We start from the raw sequence: 17,213 nt of genomic DNA, 5'->3' as shown, positions 1-17,213 counted from the left end.
TGATGATGGGTAAATAATTAAAAATTGATTTATAGAAAAGTAAAAAAAATCAATAAATTATTTATTGAAAAATAGCTTCAAATTTTTACAAACGAATAGGAAACTAAAGAAAGTATATGCTAGGATCGAAACAAAAACTTGTTTTTAAATTAGATTCATAATTAATAATCGTATGTTTAAGTGTTTATTATAATTTTAAATATACATAGTACCTAGAAAATAGCCTTGCACTGAGTGGCGTGTGTATTATCTATGTATGTACCTCCTCAAAAAAGTATCGTATACTTTTCGGATACCACACGCTCGTATTTGTCCTTTTCCCCAATACATATACACTCATATATATGTTTAAAAATATAATTATACACACGCACACAACTTATAAAACTATGCAGACAAACAATACACAATGCCAATATAACTTGGGGCGTATTTATGTTTGTATGTATGTATGTTTAATAATATGTATGTGTATACATATAAGAGTTTGGAAATGGGGGAATTTCGTATTGCATTTCATTGTGTGTTTTAAACTAAAAGTGTGTAAATGTAATGATTATTTGGTTATGTGCATGAGAGATTTGTGTTTTTTGTTTCCATTTTCTTTTTGGGTGCATCTCGCTTAGCTATAGGCAGCTGTTGCCGCATTTGTTGCTGCTGCAGTCATTTGGTGTCACGACACAGATGTCGCCAGGAAATCCTGCAATCGCTGTACAGTGCTCCGATCTAATTTGCAGAGATCAAAGTCGAAAGTTTTATGCGTAATCTCATAGCAGCCGGTGGCAGCAATCATTTCGACAACTTGCTGCAGCTCCTCATTGTCCTGCAGCGTCATGATCTTGTGATGCAGCTCCTGCAGTTCGGTCAAATATTCTGTGGGCAATGGCGTATTGTTGCCACCTCCGCCACCACCACCACCAACTAGTGGTTGATGCAGTTGCTCTGCCGGCGATTGACCGCTGTTGCTGTTGTTGTTATTATTCATTATTGCTGGACAGCTGTTGTTATTGTTGTTATTAATGTGACTGCTGGGTGAGGACGTAATGTTATTGTGGCCCACCGTTGCGACAGCCGCTGGTCGCAGAGATGGTGACTTTGATTTCTCGCGTGCAGCTTTTGCAGGCTGCTCTTTCTTTGTGGTTTTGACTGGTGGCTCTATAAATGTGGAGCTGGTGGTGTTGTTGCTGCCACTATTGCTATTCTGCGAGTTGCGGCGACTACGTTTCTTTTCCTCTTTCAGCTCAGACTTGTCCAACTTCTCTGGCTTGGTGTCAGGTGATTTGTCCAACTTTTCAGTCTTCTCTGACTTTTCGGCGAGCTTTGACTTAACTTTGTGCTCCTTACCACTAGCACCAGTCGCAGATGCAGAAGATTTACTCTCCTTGCCATGTGTTGAATTCTGTGCGTTCTTTGTGCTCTTTTGTTGGCTGCTCTTAGCGGGCAGATCGGGAAAACTGCTATTCGAGCTGTCAGAATGCTGCAGTGTGGCAGCTGTTGCCGCAGCTAGTGCATTTGTCGCGGCTATATCTGGCGCTGATTGTGCTGAATCCATATCGCTCAAATCCAAGTTACTGGGCGCCTTAACTGTTGCTGATTGAGCTGCGCTTGAGGATGGTAATATGGCTGATGACGCCGCTTGCTGTTGCTGCTGCAGCTGCTTGTTACTGTTGTGCTTGCCGTCTGTTTCACGTTGACGTTTCTCTTCTTTGCTTGCATTCTTTTCCTTGGATTTCTTGTGCTTCTCCTTCTTGTTGTTCACGGTTGCCGATTTATCTGTGCTAGCAGCTTCTGACGGCTGGTTGTTGAGTTCTGTTTTGGGTGATGCATCTGATGCTGCGCCTACTGATGATATCAATTTGTCCGAAGCAGTTGAGAGCTGCTGCAACTGTTGTTGCTGCTGCTGTTGTTGTAATTTCTCTTTTTCACGCTCCTTAGACTTGTCCTTGTCACGTTCCTTTTCTTTGTCCTTATCGCGATCACTTCGCTCCTTGTCCTTATCTTTTTCCTTATCCTTGTCTTTGCTCTTATCCTTCTTCTTGTGCTTATGTGATTTCTTTTCCGTGGCGCTGCCATTGCTGTTGCTTGTTTTATCCGTCTTTGTATCTGAACCTTTTTCGGCGACTTTCGCTACTGTTTGCTGACCAGGCGTTGACATCTCATCCTTATCGTGTGTCCGCTTGCCGCTGCTCGAGGCAAGACTACTTGCACTGGCACTGCTGCCTAGCGAATTTGGCGTCGACTTGCCACCAGTCGTCTTTACAGCATCGTAGCTGTTCTGGGATTGTGATGGCGGTTGTGATGATTGCGTTAGACTATTGCTGCTATTAGTGGCCGGACTGTCGCCGTGGCCACGCTCATCCTTGAGCGCACGTTTCTCCTTCTCACGTTCCTCGCGCTGCTTTTCGCGTTCACGTTCACGCTCTTTGTCTTTTTTCTCTTTCTTTGACTTTTTGTTGGAGCTACGCTCCTTATCCTTCGTCTCCGATTTACCTGTCGATTTGTGCTCTTCGCGATCCTTTGAGCGGGAATTTGGCGTGACAGCAGCGCTGTCACCCGAATGTTTCTTGGGACTCATATCGGAGAGACTGCTTCTGCCTCCTCCTGGCTTGGGACTAACTATGCGTCTGACTAATGCATTGGATGCTGTGGCAGCAAGGACACTACTGCTGCTGCTCTCACGTTCTCGTTCCTTATCGCGTGTCTTATCCTTTTTCGACTTTTCCTTATCGCGATCGTGTTTGCTGCTGCTGCTGCTCTCACCGGACTTGCCCGATTTGCGCTCCTTGTCGCGCCCATGACGATCCTTTTTGTCCTTGTCGCGCGGTTTGTCCGAACTATTGGATTTGTCCCGCTCCTTACTCGACTTTTCCTTACCATCATGCGATCCAATCTTACCGCTACTCGAGCCTGCTTGTCCCTTTGTATCTGGAGAATGTTTTGATGCTGTTATTGCTGGCATAATCGCTGGCACAGCGCCGCCTTTGGTGATCGGTGTGCCAAACAATGCCGAGAAGGAGTTAACCTTGCCGCTGTCGTCGTTGCGTGGCTTGTGCTTTTTACTCGACCCAGAGCCACCATCAATCACCATACTGCCACCGCCACTGCCCTTCGCCTTGACCACAGCCAACTCTGAGCCGGGCAGATCGCCAACGCTGGGCGAAAGCGTGCGACTCAAACTGCCGGCTGAAGCGATATTGGCACCAAAAACAGGCACACCGCCACCACGCATTAGCTTGGCACGAAACTCCTCCGAAGGCGCCTCGAAAACATGGGTTTTGACTTCGACCCGATGAAGGGGCGGCCCTGTTTGCTGCAGATCCAAATCATATTGGTACATTATGCGCTTGGGCTCGTCCCGATTGCGAAAATAGATCTCGACGGGCAGTAAGAAGCCGGCATAGCCCGACTCCTGTATGGCATACGGTGGCTCTTTGATTACTGTAGGTGAGCAGACGGACAAAAATATTATTATTGTTTCTTTTTGGCGGCAGCCGATAGTGTGAGAAACTTACCACGCTTTGGTTTTGGAAATGATTCGTGGAGTATGAAGACGACTTTGTCAACGAACGCACTGATGTCCGCCTTGTTCACGCCTTGCACATAGATCTCCCAATCGTGGGTGAAGGCCTGTGGATGTTTCTTGCTGCGCAGCTTTGATGTGTGACCAATTTCGAACTGCACCTTGACCGCCATATCGATGATGACGCCGGCAATGGTAATGCATCAATCTGGAGTATCGCAAATGCAAAACGGCCAAAATTCCTGTAACAATTTGTCGCTTATTATTACAAGAATTAACACAATAAATCTGATTTGCTCTCTGAGGCGGCGCAGTCAGTGTGATTTTTGTGTGACAATGCGTATTCGTGTGTGTGTGTGATTGTCAATAGTGTCAGATTAGTTAAATGTCCCATGCATGCATTGCAATGGAGCAACAATATTTCAATGCTTATTGCTGTCAATTGTAATGCAAGCAACTGCAAGGAGGGGGTGTGAGAAGCCCACTCACCACCAGCTTTTTTATTTAAGCAACAAAAACTGGCTGTGAAAACGAAAACACTCGCACTACATACACATTGGGTAATCTATCGATAGTATTCTAAATAACATATTTTGTGCAATACAACTCTGCTTTTACGTTATCGAGTCCGTGCTTTACGATACTTTTTGTTAATTTTTTTTTCAATAGGGGTAATTTCTATTGATTAGTTAATAGCAGCCAATAAATTACAATTTTTCTCATTATTTTAATAAATATAACACTACTGAATAGAGACCTGCATACCTTAATACACAATGTAGTAAATTATTTAATTTGAAGCTAGTGCGATGGTTTGGTTATTGATTTGGTCGTGTATATCGCAATTGCATGCGATAGTTGCCAGCCTAGAGCAGCTGTTTTGCCATTCACTCGAGATTGCAAAAACAATAAAATGTTTTGCAAAAAAACACCGCAATAAAAATTGAGGAAAATTGAAGCATAACCCGATGTAACCTTCAAAGCTGGACACGCCCACGCCCAGTTGCTACAGTTCTTCCAAAATGGCCAGTGATTTTAGCACAAGCCAATTTGTGTCCACAAACACTTGCTCAAGTGCAGCGAATTTCTCTCGCTGGCTAACCGAAGAAGTCTTCAAGTTGATCGATATTGTTCAGCGGGATGAAGCGATTTATAATCCTAGACACAAATACTACTTTTGCCGGCCATACGTTGAAAACTTTTGGCGCGAGGTGGATTTGAAGCTGGAGAAAAATCCCGGTGCCAGTTTAGCCAAGTGGACCAATTTACGCATTTCATTTCGACGTGAATACACAAATTATTTGGAAGAGAAAGTGCCGCCCTGTTGGTCCTACTTTGATCGTATGTTCTTTTTGCATCCATATTTGCGCAAGAAGCACCAACAACCCAAATCGCTGGGCACACAGGTCCAGGATGCGCTTGCCCATTTGAGTAATCTCTCGAATCGCATGCAGCGAGAACGAGCTGTCACCACTTGCACTGCAGCGAGTACAACGACCACAGCACAGGTGAACACGGGCAGCACAGCACACTCGGCACAGCCGTCGCCCCAGCCGCCGCAGCTGGACAACTATCTGGACTACTTCGATGAGCACGATCACAACAATTCAGAGCTTGATGAGATCATCGACGAGGAGCAGCGAGCGCGTTTTCAGAATCATCCTCTGGATAACAATGACATCAAATCGGAATGCGAAGAGCCAGTTGAAGATTATGAACCGGAAGCTGAAGCAGATACCGAGCAACGTTTCCACCACGCACATCAGGATGAGGAGGAACATGACAGGGACGACGACCATGAAATGCGACCCAACGTATACGAGACGGCAGTGTCGGCATCCGCACCCATCAGTTCCACATCTAGCTCATCATCGCTGGCACTCGAGAAGCGTTTCCCGCAGCATTATCAGCAGCATAACAACTCTAGCAGATTGCAGCACATGAATCGTTTACAGATGCGCACCTACCATCACGAAGAGACGCGAGCTTTGCGTTCACGTTCGCAAGAGCTGCAAGGCGTGGCCGCTGCTGCAGCTAGCGTTGCAGCTGCCAGTGCTGCGAACATGCAAACGCATTCGAATGTTTCGTTTGTGCGTCCCACATTCAGCAGCAAACCCGTGGACATGGTTAGCACCACAACGCACAGCAGCACTGCAGTGGCTGTCATAGGTGCCACGGACTCGGAGTTGCCAACGCCATCGAGTGTGGCAGCAGCTGCTACGCCCAGCAGCGCTTATGTTAATCAACGACATCTTCACGGATCGCATTCCCACTCGCATCATCAGTCGACGCCGGCTCAGCGTCTTGAGGTCAGCAATGGAGCAACGAGTGCTGCTGGAGCAGTTGAATTGTGTGACTGCAAGACGGATTCGGATGCCATGTTTCTGATGAGTCTGTTGCCCGACATACAGAAGTTGAATGGACGAGATCGTGGCAAAATTAAGATAGCTTTCCAAAACATACTGCAGGACTACTTGTATCCCGACTAAGTGGGCGACTTCAAGTCGTCTGGATAGTCTGCTGCTAGTTAAGATCTCTTAGCTGTTCTGTGTATACAACCTTGCTTATAGCATACACAAAAATCCATTTTCTGAGTTATGTATTATTCTAAGTTGATCATTCGGCTCAGCCGGCAAAAAATTGTTTGGTTCTTTTTTTCGTTATTTCTTAATTCGCATAATTCCTTCAAGCTTTGCTGTGCAAAAACAAAAAACAAAGTATCCTTTATACTAGCCCCCTTGAACAACATATGTGTTATATAAATTATTTTATTCATATGTATAAATATTTAAATATTTTATGTTAAACACAAGTAATAAATTCATTCAAAATTTACAGCAACTGTCTATGACAAAAGTTGGGGAATTGATAAATAGGATTCTATTTATACTCAATATTACATATACATATTTTATTAATCAAAGAGTTTGAGGTCACGCGCTATCTTCTGTATTTTATTATCCAGCGTCTTGTCCTCGTACTCACAGATATAATAGTGCCTGGATGTGCACTCCTGACCATAGTATACATAACTATGTTTGCCAGCATTGTAGCTGAGTCGGAGACAACGTCCTTTGCCTTCAATTTGTACTGTATTGTTGAGCACATCGTTGTCATCTGTGGATTCCTCGCTGCTGTCCACCAGATTGGAAGCTGTTGAATTTTCACCCTTCTGTGACATGGCTATCGAAGTGAGATTTGTGTTGGGATTCACGGGCTTGGCGGAATTCGACCAGATCCACAACAGTCCTGGGTTAAGTCCACCCAGCCAATAGTCACGACCTCGGTGAGCTGGCTGATTAAGCAAATAGGCCATGATCTCTTCATTCTCTGAGACCTTTTCGAACTCTGCCAGGTGCGCAGAGAGCCCTTTGCATGCCGTGTTGGCCGTCTTCCAGTTCACCTGCTGCTGACTGTTGATGTAGTAGCAATTGTCGCTGATGCGCGTAAAATTGGTTGGGCATGGATCCTTCACTTCCTTTTGATTGTTGCCGGCCATCAGATAGTAGATCAACTGCTCCGTGCGGCGCACACGACTTTCCAAATAATCTAAAATTTAAAATGAGTAGCCAATTTAGAAAGATTCATTTTAGATATATGCAGCTCTAGTTTTGAACAGTGAACCTTAAAAGACGTGGACTAATTTTTTAGAAACTTATTATTTAGCTTTATATAAATACGATTTGTAAAATGTTTCTTCTTGAACAATTCAGTATTTTTCAACATTTTAATTTTAAATATCATACAAAACTTCAAAGCTGATAATTTTCCTTTCTAAAAACAAATTAGAATCTAGAATTTGAAATTTCCTTTCCCATCTAATTAGAAGGGTTAGATACATATATCTTAAAGGTATCATCCAAAAAAAAGTATATATTACATGAAAATGTCTAGATATTACTTCTCAACTATTTGTTTAATGACATCTTCAAGTGATCTTCTGATTAATTGCCCACTTGTTTGCTTACCAACACGATAGACTAGCTTTTCGATGGCTCCAAGCAGATACAAATCGTTTTCGGAGACGGCCCGGAATGTGTTCGGTGGACTGCCATGGGCCAAGTGTTGCTGCTGTTGCTGTTGTTGCTGTGAGTGTGCGGGTGCTTGCTGCAGTGGCACCGGACGCAAGTGCGCTTGAGGGGGACCAGATGGTCCACTGCCGCTGGAGCTTAAACCGCCACTGCTGGAGCCACCAAAGCCAAAGAGTTGTTGCAAGAAACCGGGTTGCTGTCGCTGTTGCTGCTGCTGTTGCTGCTGCTGCAGCTGTTGCTGCTGCTGCTGTTGTTGTTGGTGCAACATTTGGTTGGTCATGGGACGGAACTGAGGATTAACAATCGGGCTCTGACTTTCCACAGGCGTACGCAAATGCGGCTCCAGCTCGACAGCCTCGCCAATGCGTCGAGTAATATAAATATTGTTACCGGGTCTTTTGTACGCTGAGGAGTGATAATTAATTGGGCCATCCATATAGCCCAGATCTTTGGACATACGGTGACTGCTGCTTTGGCTGCAAAGCAAACAAATTAAGCTCACTAATTCCACATTTGGCATTGACTTACAAAATACACACCTTAACACATAATCTTCGAGAAATTGCGACCAATTTGGTGCCTCTGATTCATTTGCGTATTTTTGCATAGTTTCACCGTCTGCAGCAGCTGCATTGCATAATCCAAGGCACAGCAGGCCCAGAGTTAATAGCTTCAGTAATGCATGACGACGGCACTTTATTGTTTCCTTAGCGGCCGATGACATCGCGACATGTAATGAATGCCTTTTCCACTCTTCGACACACACTTTTAATATTCCACTCATAGACAACTTGCGACTAAGCTACAATACAACAATATTAACTCTAGGTTCACTTTCGATTTCAACAAGTTGCGCCCGCATCGAGATTCAAACTGCGACTGAGACTGTCTTCGACACCGAGACTCAATTGGAGCTGTATGTGGTTTGGGGCGCTGTCGCTGCTGCTGTCATGACCATGGCCATGGCTTGTTGCTGTTGTTGTTGCTGTTGCTGTTGCTGCCTGCCTTACCTGCTTACGAGAAATGCAAAAAAAATTCACTTTCTCCGAATGTAAGTCATTGGGTTTTTGTTTGCCTCGGTTTGACTTGGGCTTGGTTAGTTCACTTCGTGTCTTTAGATGTCGCGACTTTATTTTTTGAGTTGGTTGTTTACACATTGTCAAACTCATTATGCCTCTTAATATTGTCAACTCGAGGTTAATTGTAAACACACAAAAAGTTTTACATCATTAACGCAAATGTATATATTTTTAACCTGTAAAATATCAATAATATTGGCTGGTTAACAATTGGCAATCATTGCAATTGAAACTTGCTACCAGTGGAGACTGTTTATGTGCGATCAGCGATGTCATTTTAACAATTAAAGTTATGTTTCACTTTTAAAATTAATTTTAAACGATAAGTAATGAGAAAATAATGACAAAATTGAATAATGCCAATAAACATTTTCTCAGCCGTCTAATAGAGATAATATTCAAAAGTATCTGTAAGACACAATAATGAATTTATGATTCCAAAGTAAATTATTTAAATATGAAACAAATTTCTGATAATTTAAAAGTAGAATCTATTCATTTTGATTTCTGTCTTTCAAATACATTTTTATAATGAGTGCATTTTAAGCGATGTTTCTGCAAACTATTTCCTATTTATTTTTAATCACATTTTTGTTCTTAACTTTTAAAATTACATTTCCTTTTCCATCTAATTCATATATCAGAATAATACGAAAATATTCCCCATAGTGTCTTGAGATAAATCAAAGTAAACCAACGCTTTCAGGCCTATAATCTATTGCTAATTCATGCAGTGTCTTCAGATAAATCAAAGTAATAAACACTCTAAGACATTTGCGCTAATCAGGTTTAATTACTATGAAAATTAATAAAATATAAAGAAAGGGAAATTAACGCTTTGGCGCCACGTTTGCATTTAATTAAAGCTCAATTTATGTGTTCATTTCGTTGAAGTGATTCGCCGCTCATTGATAGCTTTTGGGAACGGGGGGTCTTTGATTATAATCAACAATGAAACGATCGTGGAACGTGTTTCACTCTCTGCCCACTCACTCGATTGATGATTGGTAGTGCTCTCAAAATGTACCAAATGGATTTTTCTGTAGGTTACGAATCATACATTGACTTTCGTTATGAATTATTGAGACTGCCACACTGGGCAAAAGATGTTGCAATGAAGGTCTCTTCACATCTCGTTTATGAGTCGCTCTTGCGCCTCGTTTGATGACGCATTTGTAAGTTTCGGATATTTGCTGCGGTCTTGAGGGGTTTTCCCGAAAGCTGAATACGTATATGCTTTGCATATTCGAGTCAATTCGGATGAATTTTGGAAAGGTTTTGAATTTGTTGATCAAAATATTTTTAACTTCATCACAAGGCAAGCGGAAATATTTCAAAATTCACATAAAACATTTGTATTTTTTCGATATTTTAAATTATTATTATAATGCAATACGAGTCACACGTGCAATGTCCCCAATGGATCAGCTTTTCATAATAAAATGTATATACAAACCCATCTGAAACATTCCACAAAATTATAATTCATATCTGCACAAAGATGTGCCAAACAAAAGTTACAGTCGAGTGTGCTCGACTGTGAGATACCCGCTACCCATTTTTAATAAGGGCAAAATATTGCGGTATTACTTTCAAAATATACCGAAAATAGTAAAAATACTGAAAATATACCAAATGGTATGTTTGGTATATCGATACAGGACACCATTAAAAATATACCATAGACGGCACAATATCAGATTGTCGGCCAAAGCAACTCAGACCCCTAGTAAGTAGGCGTTTTTGCCCATACAAAAGTATTTCTTTAATAACTTCCACAATTTTTATCGCAACCAAATTTTCAGGAATCATAACTACTATAGTAATTATAGTACACACTAAAATTCGCAACTCTAGCTTTAAAATTACGCTTGTTATTCGATTTTTTTGATTTGCGGGGGCGGAAGTGGGCGTGGCAAAAATTTGAAACAAACTTGATCTGCGTGCAAACATAGCAAATGCTGTCGAAAATTATAGCTCTATCTCTTATAGTCTCTGAGATCCAGTGTTTCATACGGACAGACGGACAGACAAACAGACACACAGACACACAGACGGACAGACGGACATGGCTATATCGTCTTGGCTGTTGACGCTGATCAAGAATATATATACTTTATAGGGTCGGAGATGCCTCCTTCTACCTGTTACATACATTTCCTGCCGGCACAAAGTTATAATACCCTTCTACCCTATGGTAGGGTATAAAAAGTTAAACAGAAATTTGTATTCACATCATTTCAGATTCATCAGCTGTTGCAAATACTTATGAGAAAGATTGTAAGACCTTTCTGTACCATGCAAAGAAATAAGTAGCGCAATTCTCATCAAAGCAAACATCAACATATAATTTTTTTTTTTTGGAAATCTTTTTTATAAATTTTTATACTTTTTTTTCATATTTTCTTTGTGTGTGTGTTTTTTTGTTGTTTTTAAATATATTATAAAATTTGAAAATTTTAACCATCATAAGTACTTAACAGCATAGATACATATTTAGCTCTCTTTCTCTCTCTATCTCTATTTCTCTATCTCTGTGAGTGTCTCTCGTATTTATTTCTTGTTTCTCTCTAAACTGAAGTACGTTGAATGTGTTTCATGATCGAGTTCTTAATATTTTTAAACATGACTTTAAAAATACAAAAAAAAAGAATTATTGTTGAATTCAGTAGCTACTTATTTTGTTGCATTTAAAGTGTTAAACAATTGAGTTAAATTAGTTTGTGGATGTGAAGAATCCTACACTTCTATTTCCATATCCATCGATCATGCGCTTGTTGTTGTTGCTGTTGTCGATCTAGTTGTTGGTGTTATTTATTTATTTAGAAATAGATTTTTGTTTAAAGATATACACAATGGATGTTGTTCTTGGTATTGTTTTTTAGATTTGCAAAATGATCTTGAGATGATATTCGTTTACATTTAATTGAGTTCTTCTTCTTCTGATCTTCTCTTCGTCCATCGTTCCAGAGGCTCCGCTCAGTGCCACGCTTAATAGCCAGCCAATTCGGCGAATGTGGAGTCCATCTCGTCGGCAAGAGACTTGTATCTGTCCTTGTTGATGCCCAGCTCGTCTATGGAATTAACGAAAATCGCGCATTAATATACATATCAAGGGCACACAAAAAAAAATAAACAAATACAAAATGCAACATTGATTTTAAACAGAGAACACATAAGTATGGTGCCACTGTGCCATTAATCGTGGCAATACACTGTGAGAAATACCAAATCATATTTGTTAATATTGCAATTAGTGGGGCGCTGTTTTGCCAAGCGTTTGTCATTTCTATTTCTAGATATTTGCTTTAGTATTATTATTGGTAAATAAGAATTGCGTGTCGGGTAAATCGGAGGGAAGGAAAATTCTTTCGAAGACTGTAAAAATAATGAGCAAATGATGAGCTGTGTTTTGTGACCAAAAATTGAACTACATTGTGTATATTCAACATCTGTCATAGAGATATTGTACTCGTAGCATTTTGGCGAAAGCCAACCGAACTGCCAAGTAAATAAATAAATATGATATTGTATAATGAATGCAGCAGAGGAACTGCAGAGAGAATCAAAAGTGGGCTTGTTGTTTTTCTGGGTAGGCAAAGAGACAAATTGAACATGCCACATTAAACACTAAACAGAAATTCATTTCTTATTTCTTTTGTAAAACAAATACGTATATATATATATAAAATAATTGGAAATCACCTGGTTTATCGAAAGCATAAATAACTACAGTTGGCATTTTAGAATATTTTTTTTTTTGATAGTGGAACTTTTGGTCTGGACTTATTTTTACAGTGTATAGGGAGCTGGGTTATAACCACATTTTAAAGCAAGACTAAACACATTATTTACAGTGTAGATCACGGTGAACAATCTGCACAGTGTCAAGAGAGTTAGGGGGCAAGGGTGCAAATATGAATTCTGCTAGGAAACTGGGAATACATTTGTATGTATGTATTTGTATCTGTATCTGTATGTGTGCAACGTATATGTATTTGTATGTATGTCTGTAAGTATTGGGAATTGTTTTGTTGTGTGTTTGTTCTTTTTTCGGTTTTTTTGTTTTTGGTTTTTTTAATATCCAGTAAGTTCAGCAAATGTCTGGTCCAAATCGTCGCAGATTGCTTTGTATTTTTCTTTCTCATGGAAGAGACGGTCTGCAAAAAGCATTTGTTGTTTGTTTTATATATATATATAGATTAAATTTATATTACATCATTAATGAAAGCAGTGTCAGTTAAGTAATCAACATATGTACAATGTAGATATTAAGTATACGCATCATTACGTATACGTATACTGTACGCATTAGTTGAAGCTGCATTGAGTTTTTGGGAAACTTGAAGTCAATGCGATATTTATATATCGTATAGATGTGCACTATATACTATATGGTGCTCAGGCTTCACATTGGAGCACTTCTTAGGTCTTTTGAGTGTTAATAGAATCAGAATATGGAAGAAGGTATGATAAATGTAAATACCTTCTAGCCTGTCGACTTCCTTCTGCAGGCGCTTCACTTGCTTCTCGGCGTGTTCGGCGCGCTGTTCGGCTTCCTTCAATTTGACGGACAAGGTCTTCATCTCGCGCTTGAATTCCTCAACGCGCTGGTTGGCCTTCTCCTCGGACACTTCCAGAGATTTCAGGGAGTTACCGACAACCTATGACCAAGATTATATCGATAGATTCAGCGAATTTATTTTGATTGTTATGTAAGGTACCTTCAATTCTTCCTCCAGCTCCATGATCTTGGATTCACCGGAGCGGACACGATCCTCAGCAACTTCGAGCTCGTCTTCAACGAAGGCCAGCTTGCGGGACACTTCATCGGACTTGGTATCAGCATCCTCAGCCAACATACGGGCTTCCTTCAATTGGTTGGTCAACTGATCCATACGCTCCTCATCCTGCTGGGAACGGTTCTCCAATACTTTGCACATACGGTTGTTCTCATCGGCCGATTGTGTGGCCTCCAACAGCTTCTGTTGTGCGGTGGTTGAGCGCTCCTCAGATTTCTCCAAATCCTCCTCAATCTGTTGGACCTTACGGTTCAAGGTGGCAACCTCGGACTCCGTGGAGGTCAACAGTTTCTCCTTCTCTTCCAATTCGGTGTTGGCCTTCTCCAGCTGCTCCTTGGCGGTGACCAAATCGACCTCAACCTGAACGAATTTCTTCTCCAAATCGCGCACCTCCTCATTGAGTTTGTCGGCGCGGGAGTTGGCATCCTTAGCTTGATTCTCGCAGGTATCTGCCTTGTCGATGGCATTATCCTTCTCAAGCTTCATCGCTTGCATCTTCTTCTTGATGGCGTCCATGGTGTTTGTGTTTTTGTTGTTCGCTTAGGAGGGAAGAAAACTGGAAAAAGGCACTGCAAATATATGGGTAAAATATTAATTAGAATACTTTAGTATTACATTTTAGAATAAGTTTTGTACCCCTTTTCCAGTATTATTTATATATTATATATAAAATTCTATATGTATCTAGTCAAGCGGCTCTGCACTTTTTCAAGCAACAGCCTTTGATTTTTTTTTTATTTGAAATGTTTCTCGCAGCTCATAAAAATGCACTTTATATGAAATCTGTTTACTTCAGACATTGCCTTCAATTCGGCACAAATAGATATATATCCATAGCACATGTATATATATATATATATTTGTGTTTGTATGTTCACAGATATATTGAAAGCTAATTGTAAACATATTTCGCTTTGTAGAAACATTTATAAAAATCTAACGTAATTTTCTGTTTCAAATACGCCCACTATAAAACTGACGGTATTCTTGGTCTATATATTTCTCTATCTCTCTCTCCCTTACACTCTGGCTATCTCTTTCTATTCTTCATTGGGAATTTATTTGTTGTAGAATTTAAAAATAAACTTGATATGCTTTTGCCTGCGCCTCTGAGCATATCCAGTCCCCATACATACACACATCGCTGGCGCTGTCGTTTTTTGGACATTTTTTGCCTGATCTGTAATTCTAGAGTTTCCATTATTAACACACACACACACACATATATATATTCATGCGTGTGTGTGCAATTTGTAGAAATTCTCAGTTCATTTCTTTTTTGGGGTCAGATCGTGTGTGGGTGTTTTTGGTGTGTGTATCGTGAAAAGTGGGACAAAGTCATTTATGTTGTATCTAGGGGGTCTCAATCCCAGCGATAAGTAGCCGTAGATATATAATTGTTTAGGTGAGAAGAATTGTATTTTATGGATGCAATCAGGAAATACCATTATAAGTCAAATATATTTTCAAGAATATAATATGTTATTTTTTAGTTGGAAATAGTTGCAATATAATCGATAAGTACATTTTCATTATAGCTCTGGCCTTCAGAGGCAGTCATAAATTTTGTGTGGGTTGCGGATATGCCCGAAACACCTATAACTACTATATAGTATAGCCATTTATATATGGTATAGAAATATCTGAGTGTGTGTAAATATTTCTCTACTTCGGCCTCTCTAATAATTTTCGAGCAATTCTGACATTTAGCCAAAAACAAACTCAAGGATGAATTACCAACAGCGAGCAAGCAAAATGTTCGTGAGATCATGAGATCATGAAAGCTCAACGAGAAAAGCTTTTACGTCTAAGTTTCAAGTAGAGTTAAAAATAAAATCTTTAAAGTTGCTTCTGCGAGTATCTGTGAGAGTGTATGTATCTGTATCTGTGTCTGTATCTGTATCTGTAGACAGGCAGGTGTCTGTCTGCAGTTAATTTTATAGAAGAATACAAAAATTGCTTGCGAGCAGCTTTTTCTGTGTCTGTGTGTAAAAATTGTGCGTAGCTTCATTAATGTGCATATGTGTGTGTCTGTGTGTAGCTTTTCGCATATATATGTATATATGAATGTGTGTGTGTGTGCAAATTTTCACTCATACACACATATTTCTGTGAGATTTAGTTACAAAATTCCTTATAAGTGAATTTCTCACAACGTCCGAAAGGCATCATAAATTTCAAGTGATATTTCGCAGATGGAATTCAATTTCAAGAAACTGAATATCCAATTCACTCTCATGATCCTTTCTGCACCTCTTCATTATTTTAAGATCATTTCGCTGGCACTTTTTTTTAAGAGTTTATTAATTAGCATTTATTTTTAATCATTGATCGTTAAGTTTTAATTTTAAATATTTTTCCAAAAATTGATCTTCATATTTATTTATAGACACATACATATGCACATTTAAAAATTTTTTTAAACAGGTATTATATATATGTAGTATATATATATATTTATTTTTCATCAGTTTTTCTTTAATCGAATGCAATTTGCATGCACTTTTAACACTTATTTTATTTATTTAATTTTTTACCAAACTCTTTTTTGAGATTATGTTAATTTTTTATTTTAATAATCTACGCAGATTTGTAAGAAATCAGTTCAAATATTTTGTGATATTTTTCCAACAATTTTTTGTGTAATATTCCCAATGCAAAATCCTGGCAGCAGCAGCCGTAACTAACCTTAGCGTTTCAAACACACTATACGCTGTCGAAACCCCGAGAACACTGATGCTGACCAAGTCGCTGTCCCGAGAAAGCGACCCCAAGAAATAACGCAAGGCGCACACAGCACACACAGAAACAAACACATACACACACGCATAAACTCACACATTGATATGGTCACACCAACGCAGTATTGAATAATTTTTCATTTCGTAAAATTTCCCATTAAAAAATATAAGCGGAAAAGCGCTTTCGCAACTTTTCATGGCCCGATCAAAAAATTTCCCTCGAAATTTCCCTAATACCATTGCATACGTAAATATCTATGTGTGTCCAACTGCATCTGTGTGTGTATGTGTGCGCTCTCGAGAAATGCTCTCAACCAATCCGTTCTATATCTATCGGAATTGCTCCCGTTTTTCTTTTATTGCATGCTCATCATATGCCTCACAGACAGGCGTGAAAATTATGCGTTTTCAGCTTGTTTTTCTTTTTTTATTTAAATTGATTTTTTTCGTTTCTTTCTTAATTTTCATTGTGTGCTCTTGTATATGTAGATGTATCTGTATCTGTATCCATCAGAAGTGCTCCTAAAAATAGCACGATAGAAGCCAGAGACGCGAACATGGCTAACAAGATGAGATTCTATTTTGATTAAATAAATATTGAGAAATATTTCATTCTGTTTCGCACGGTTGTAGCATATCTTCAATGTATTTAAATGTGACGTGAAAATTTTGTTGGATATACACAATATGAAAAACATTTAATAAATTTTAATCAGTTTTAAATTGTGTTATACATTTTCTTGTATGTTATAATCAAATAAACAAAGCAATTGCTTGTACCTAATCTATATTCCGATATAAATTAAATTTGTTAATTTATATGTAAATACTTTACAAAAAAAATATACAACATCCGATTGCAAAAAATTAGCTTAAAGTTTTTGAAGCGAAACTAGATTGACCAAATTAAATACTAATTGGAAAAGTTTTGTGATTGACAATAGATAATTCAAATAATTTACAACAAGTAAACTTTTAATATATTTCATTACGAAAAATGTATATATTTTAGCAAATCGATTTTTGTTAAAAGTACAAGC

General features: G+C 39.3%; 4 protein-coding genes across 6 annotated transcripts; 1 reads left to right on the top strand and 3 right to left on the bottom strand.

Annotated features, from left to right (window-relative positions):
- Window positions 1–550: 550 nt before the first annotated feature.
- Window positions 551–4,087, bottom strand: LOC117573536 (protein ENL). Of its 2 annotated transcripts, XM_034256812.2 has the most exons (3): window positions 4,010–4,087; window positions 3,513–3,762; window positions 551–3,438 (listed from the first exon to the last, which is right to left on the bottom strand). In XM_034256812.2, exons 2-3 carry the CDS (start codon window positions 3,691–3,693, stop codon window positions 674–676), a joined length of 2,946 nt encoding a protein of 981 aa, XP_034112703.2. In that variant the 5' UTR covers window positions 3,694–3,762; window positions 4,010–4,087; the 3' UTR covers window positions 551–673. The 2 variants fall into 2 exon arrangements, with proteins under 2 accessions (XP_034112703.2, XP_034112702.2); XM_034256811.2 differs by lacking the exon at window positions 4,010–4,087 and having other exon boundaries at window positions 3,513–3,952.
- Window positions 4,088–4,392: 305 nt separating this feature from the next.
- Window positions 4,393–6,291, top strand: LOC117573539 (uncharacterized). Its single transcript, XM_034256816.2, has one exon. It carries the CDS (start codon window positions 4,543–4,545, stop codon window positions 6,007–6,009), a length of 1,467 nt encoding a protein of 488 aa, XP_034112707.2. The 5' UTR covers window positions 4,393–4,542; the 3' UTR covers window positions 6,010–6,291.
- Window positions 6,292–6,351: 60 nt separating this feature from the next.
- LOC117573541 (myb-like protein P) lies at window positions 6,352–8,453 on the bottom strand. Its single transcript, XM_034256820.2, has 3 exons — window positions 8,091–8,453; window positions 7,489–8,027; window positions 6,352–7,069 (listed from the first exon to the last, which is right to left on the bottom strand). Exons 1-3 carry the CDS (start codon window positions 8,333–8,335, stop codon window positions 6,435–6,437), a joined length of 1,419 nt encoding a protein of 472 aa, XP_034112711.2. The 5' UTR covers window positions 8,336–8,453; the 3' UTR covers window positions 6,352–6,434.
- Window positions 8,454–11,428: 2,975 nt separating this feature from the next.
- Window positions 11,429–16,236, bottom strand: LOC117573552 (tropomyosin-2). 2 transcript variants are annotated; one of them, XM_034256832.2, is made up of 4 exons: window positions 16,121–16,236; window positions 13,355–14,001; window positions 13,117–13,294; window positions 11,429–11,704 (listed from the first exon to the last, which is right to left on the bottom strand). In XM_034256832.2, the coding sequence occupies exons 2-4, from the start codon at window positions 13,946–13,948 to the stop codon at window positions 11,622–11,624; spliced, it is 855 nt and encodes a 284-aa protein (XP_034112723.1). In that variant the 5' UTR covers window positions 13,949–14,001; window positions 16,121–16,236; the 3' UTR covers window positions 11,429–11,621. The 2 variants fall into 2 exon arrangements, with proteins under 2 accessions (XP_034112723.1, XP_034112724.1); XM_034256833.2 differs by lacking the exon at window positions 11,429–11,704 and adding an exon at window positions 12,583–12,790.
- Window positions 16,237–17,213: the final 977 nt, after the last annotated feature.

Source organism: Drosophila albomicans, chromosome 2R, assembly GCF_009650485.2.
Source record: "Drosophila albomicans strain 15112-1751.03 chromosome 2R, ASM965048v2, whole genome shotgun sequence".
Classification (NCBI taxonomy): Eukaryota; Metazoa; Arthropoda; class Insecta; order Diptera; family Drosophilidae; genus Drosophila; species Drosophila albomicans.
The sequence above is the reverse complement of the archived record's forward strand: the minus strand, read 5'-3'. Positions and strand labels throughout refer to the sequence as shown.

Excerpts from the sequence above, each read along its gene's own strand:
- LOC117573536 (XM_034256812.2), bottom strand. The coding sequence starts at position 3,693 with ATGGCGGTCAAGGTGCAGTTCGAAATTGGTCACACATCAAAGCTGCGC. Across the intron at positions 3,439-3,512 it reads ATTTCCAAAACCAAAGCGTG|TAATCAAAGAGCCACCGTAT; the intron begins GTAAGTTTCTCA and ends GCTCACCTACAG.
- LOC117573541 (XM_034256820.2), bottom strand. The coding sequence starts at position 8,335 with ATGAGTGGAATATTAAAAGTGTGTGTCGAAGAGTGGAAAAGGCATTCA. Across the intron at positions 8,028-8,090 it reads CTCGAAGATTATGTGTTAAG|CCAAAGCAGCAGTCACCGTA; the intron begins GTGTGTATTTTG and ends TTTGCTTTGCAG. Across the intron at positions 7,070-7,488 it reads AAAGCTAGTCTATCGTGTTG|ATTATTTGGAAAGTCGTGTG; the intron begins GTAAGCAAACAA and ends TTTAAATTTTAG.
- LOC117573539 (XM_034256816.2), top strand. The coding sequence starts at position 4,543 with ATGGCCAGTGATTTTAGCACAAGCCAATTTGTGTCCACAAACACTTGC.
- LOC117573552 (XM_034256832.2), bottom strand. The coding sequence starts at position 13,948 with ATGGACGCCATCAAGAAGAAGATGCAAGCGATGAAGCTTGAGAAGGAT. Across the intron at positions 13,295-13,354 it reads AGCTGGAGGAAGAATTGAAG|GTTGTCGGTAACTCCCTGAA; the intron begins GTACCTTACATA and ends TCTTGGTCATAG. Across the intron at positions 11,705-13,116 it reads GGAAGTCGACAGGCTAGAAG|ACGAGCTGGGCATCAACAAG; the intron begins GTATTTACATTT and ends TTAATTCCATAG.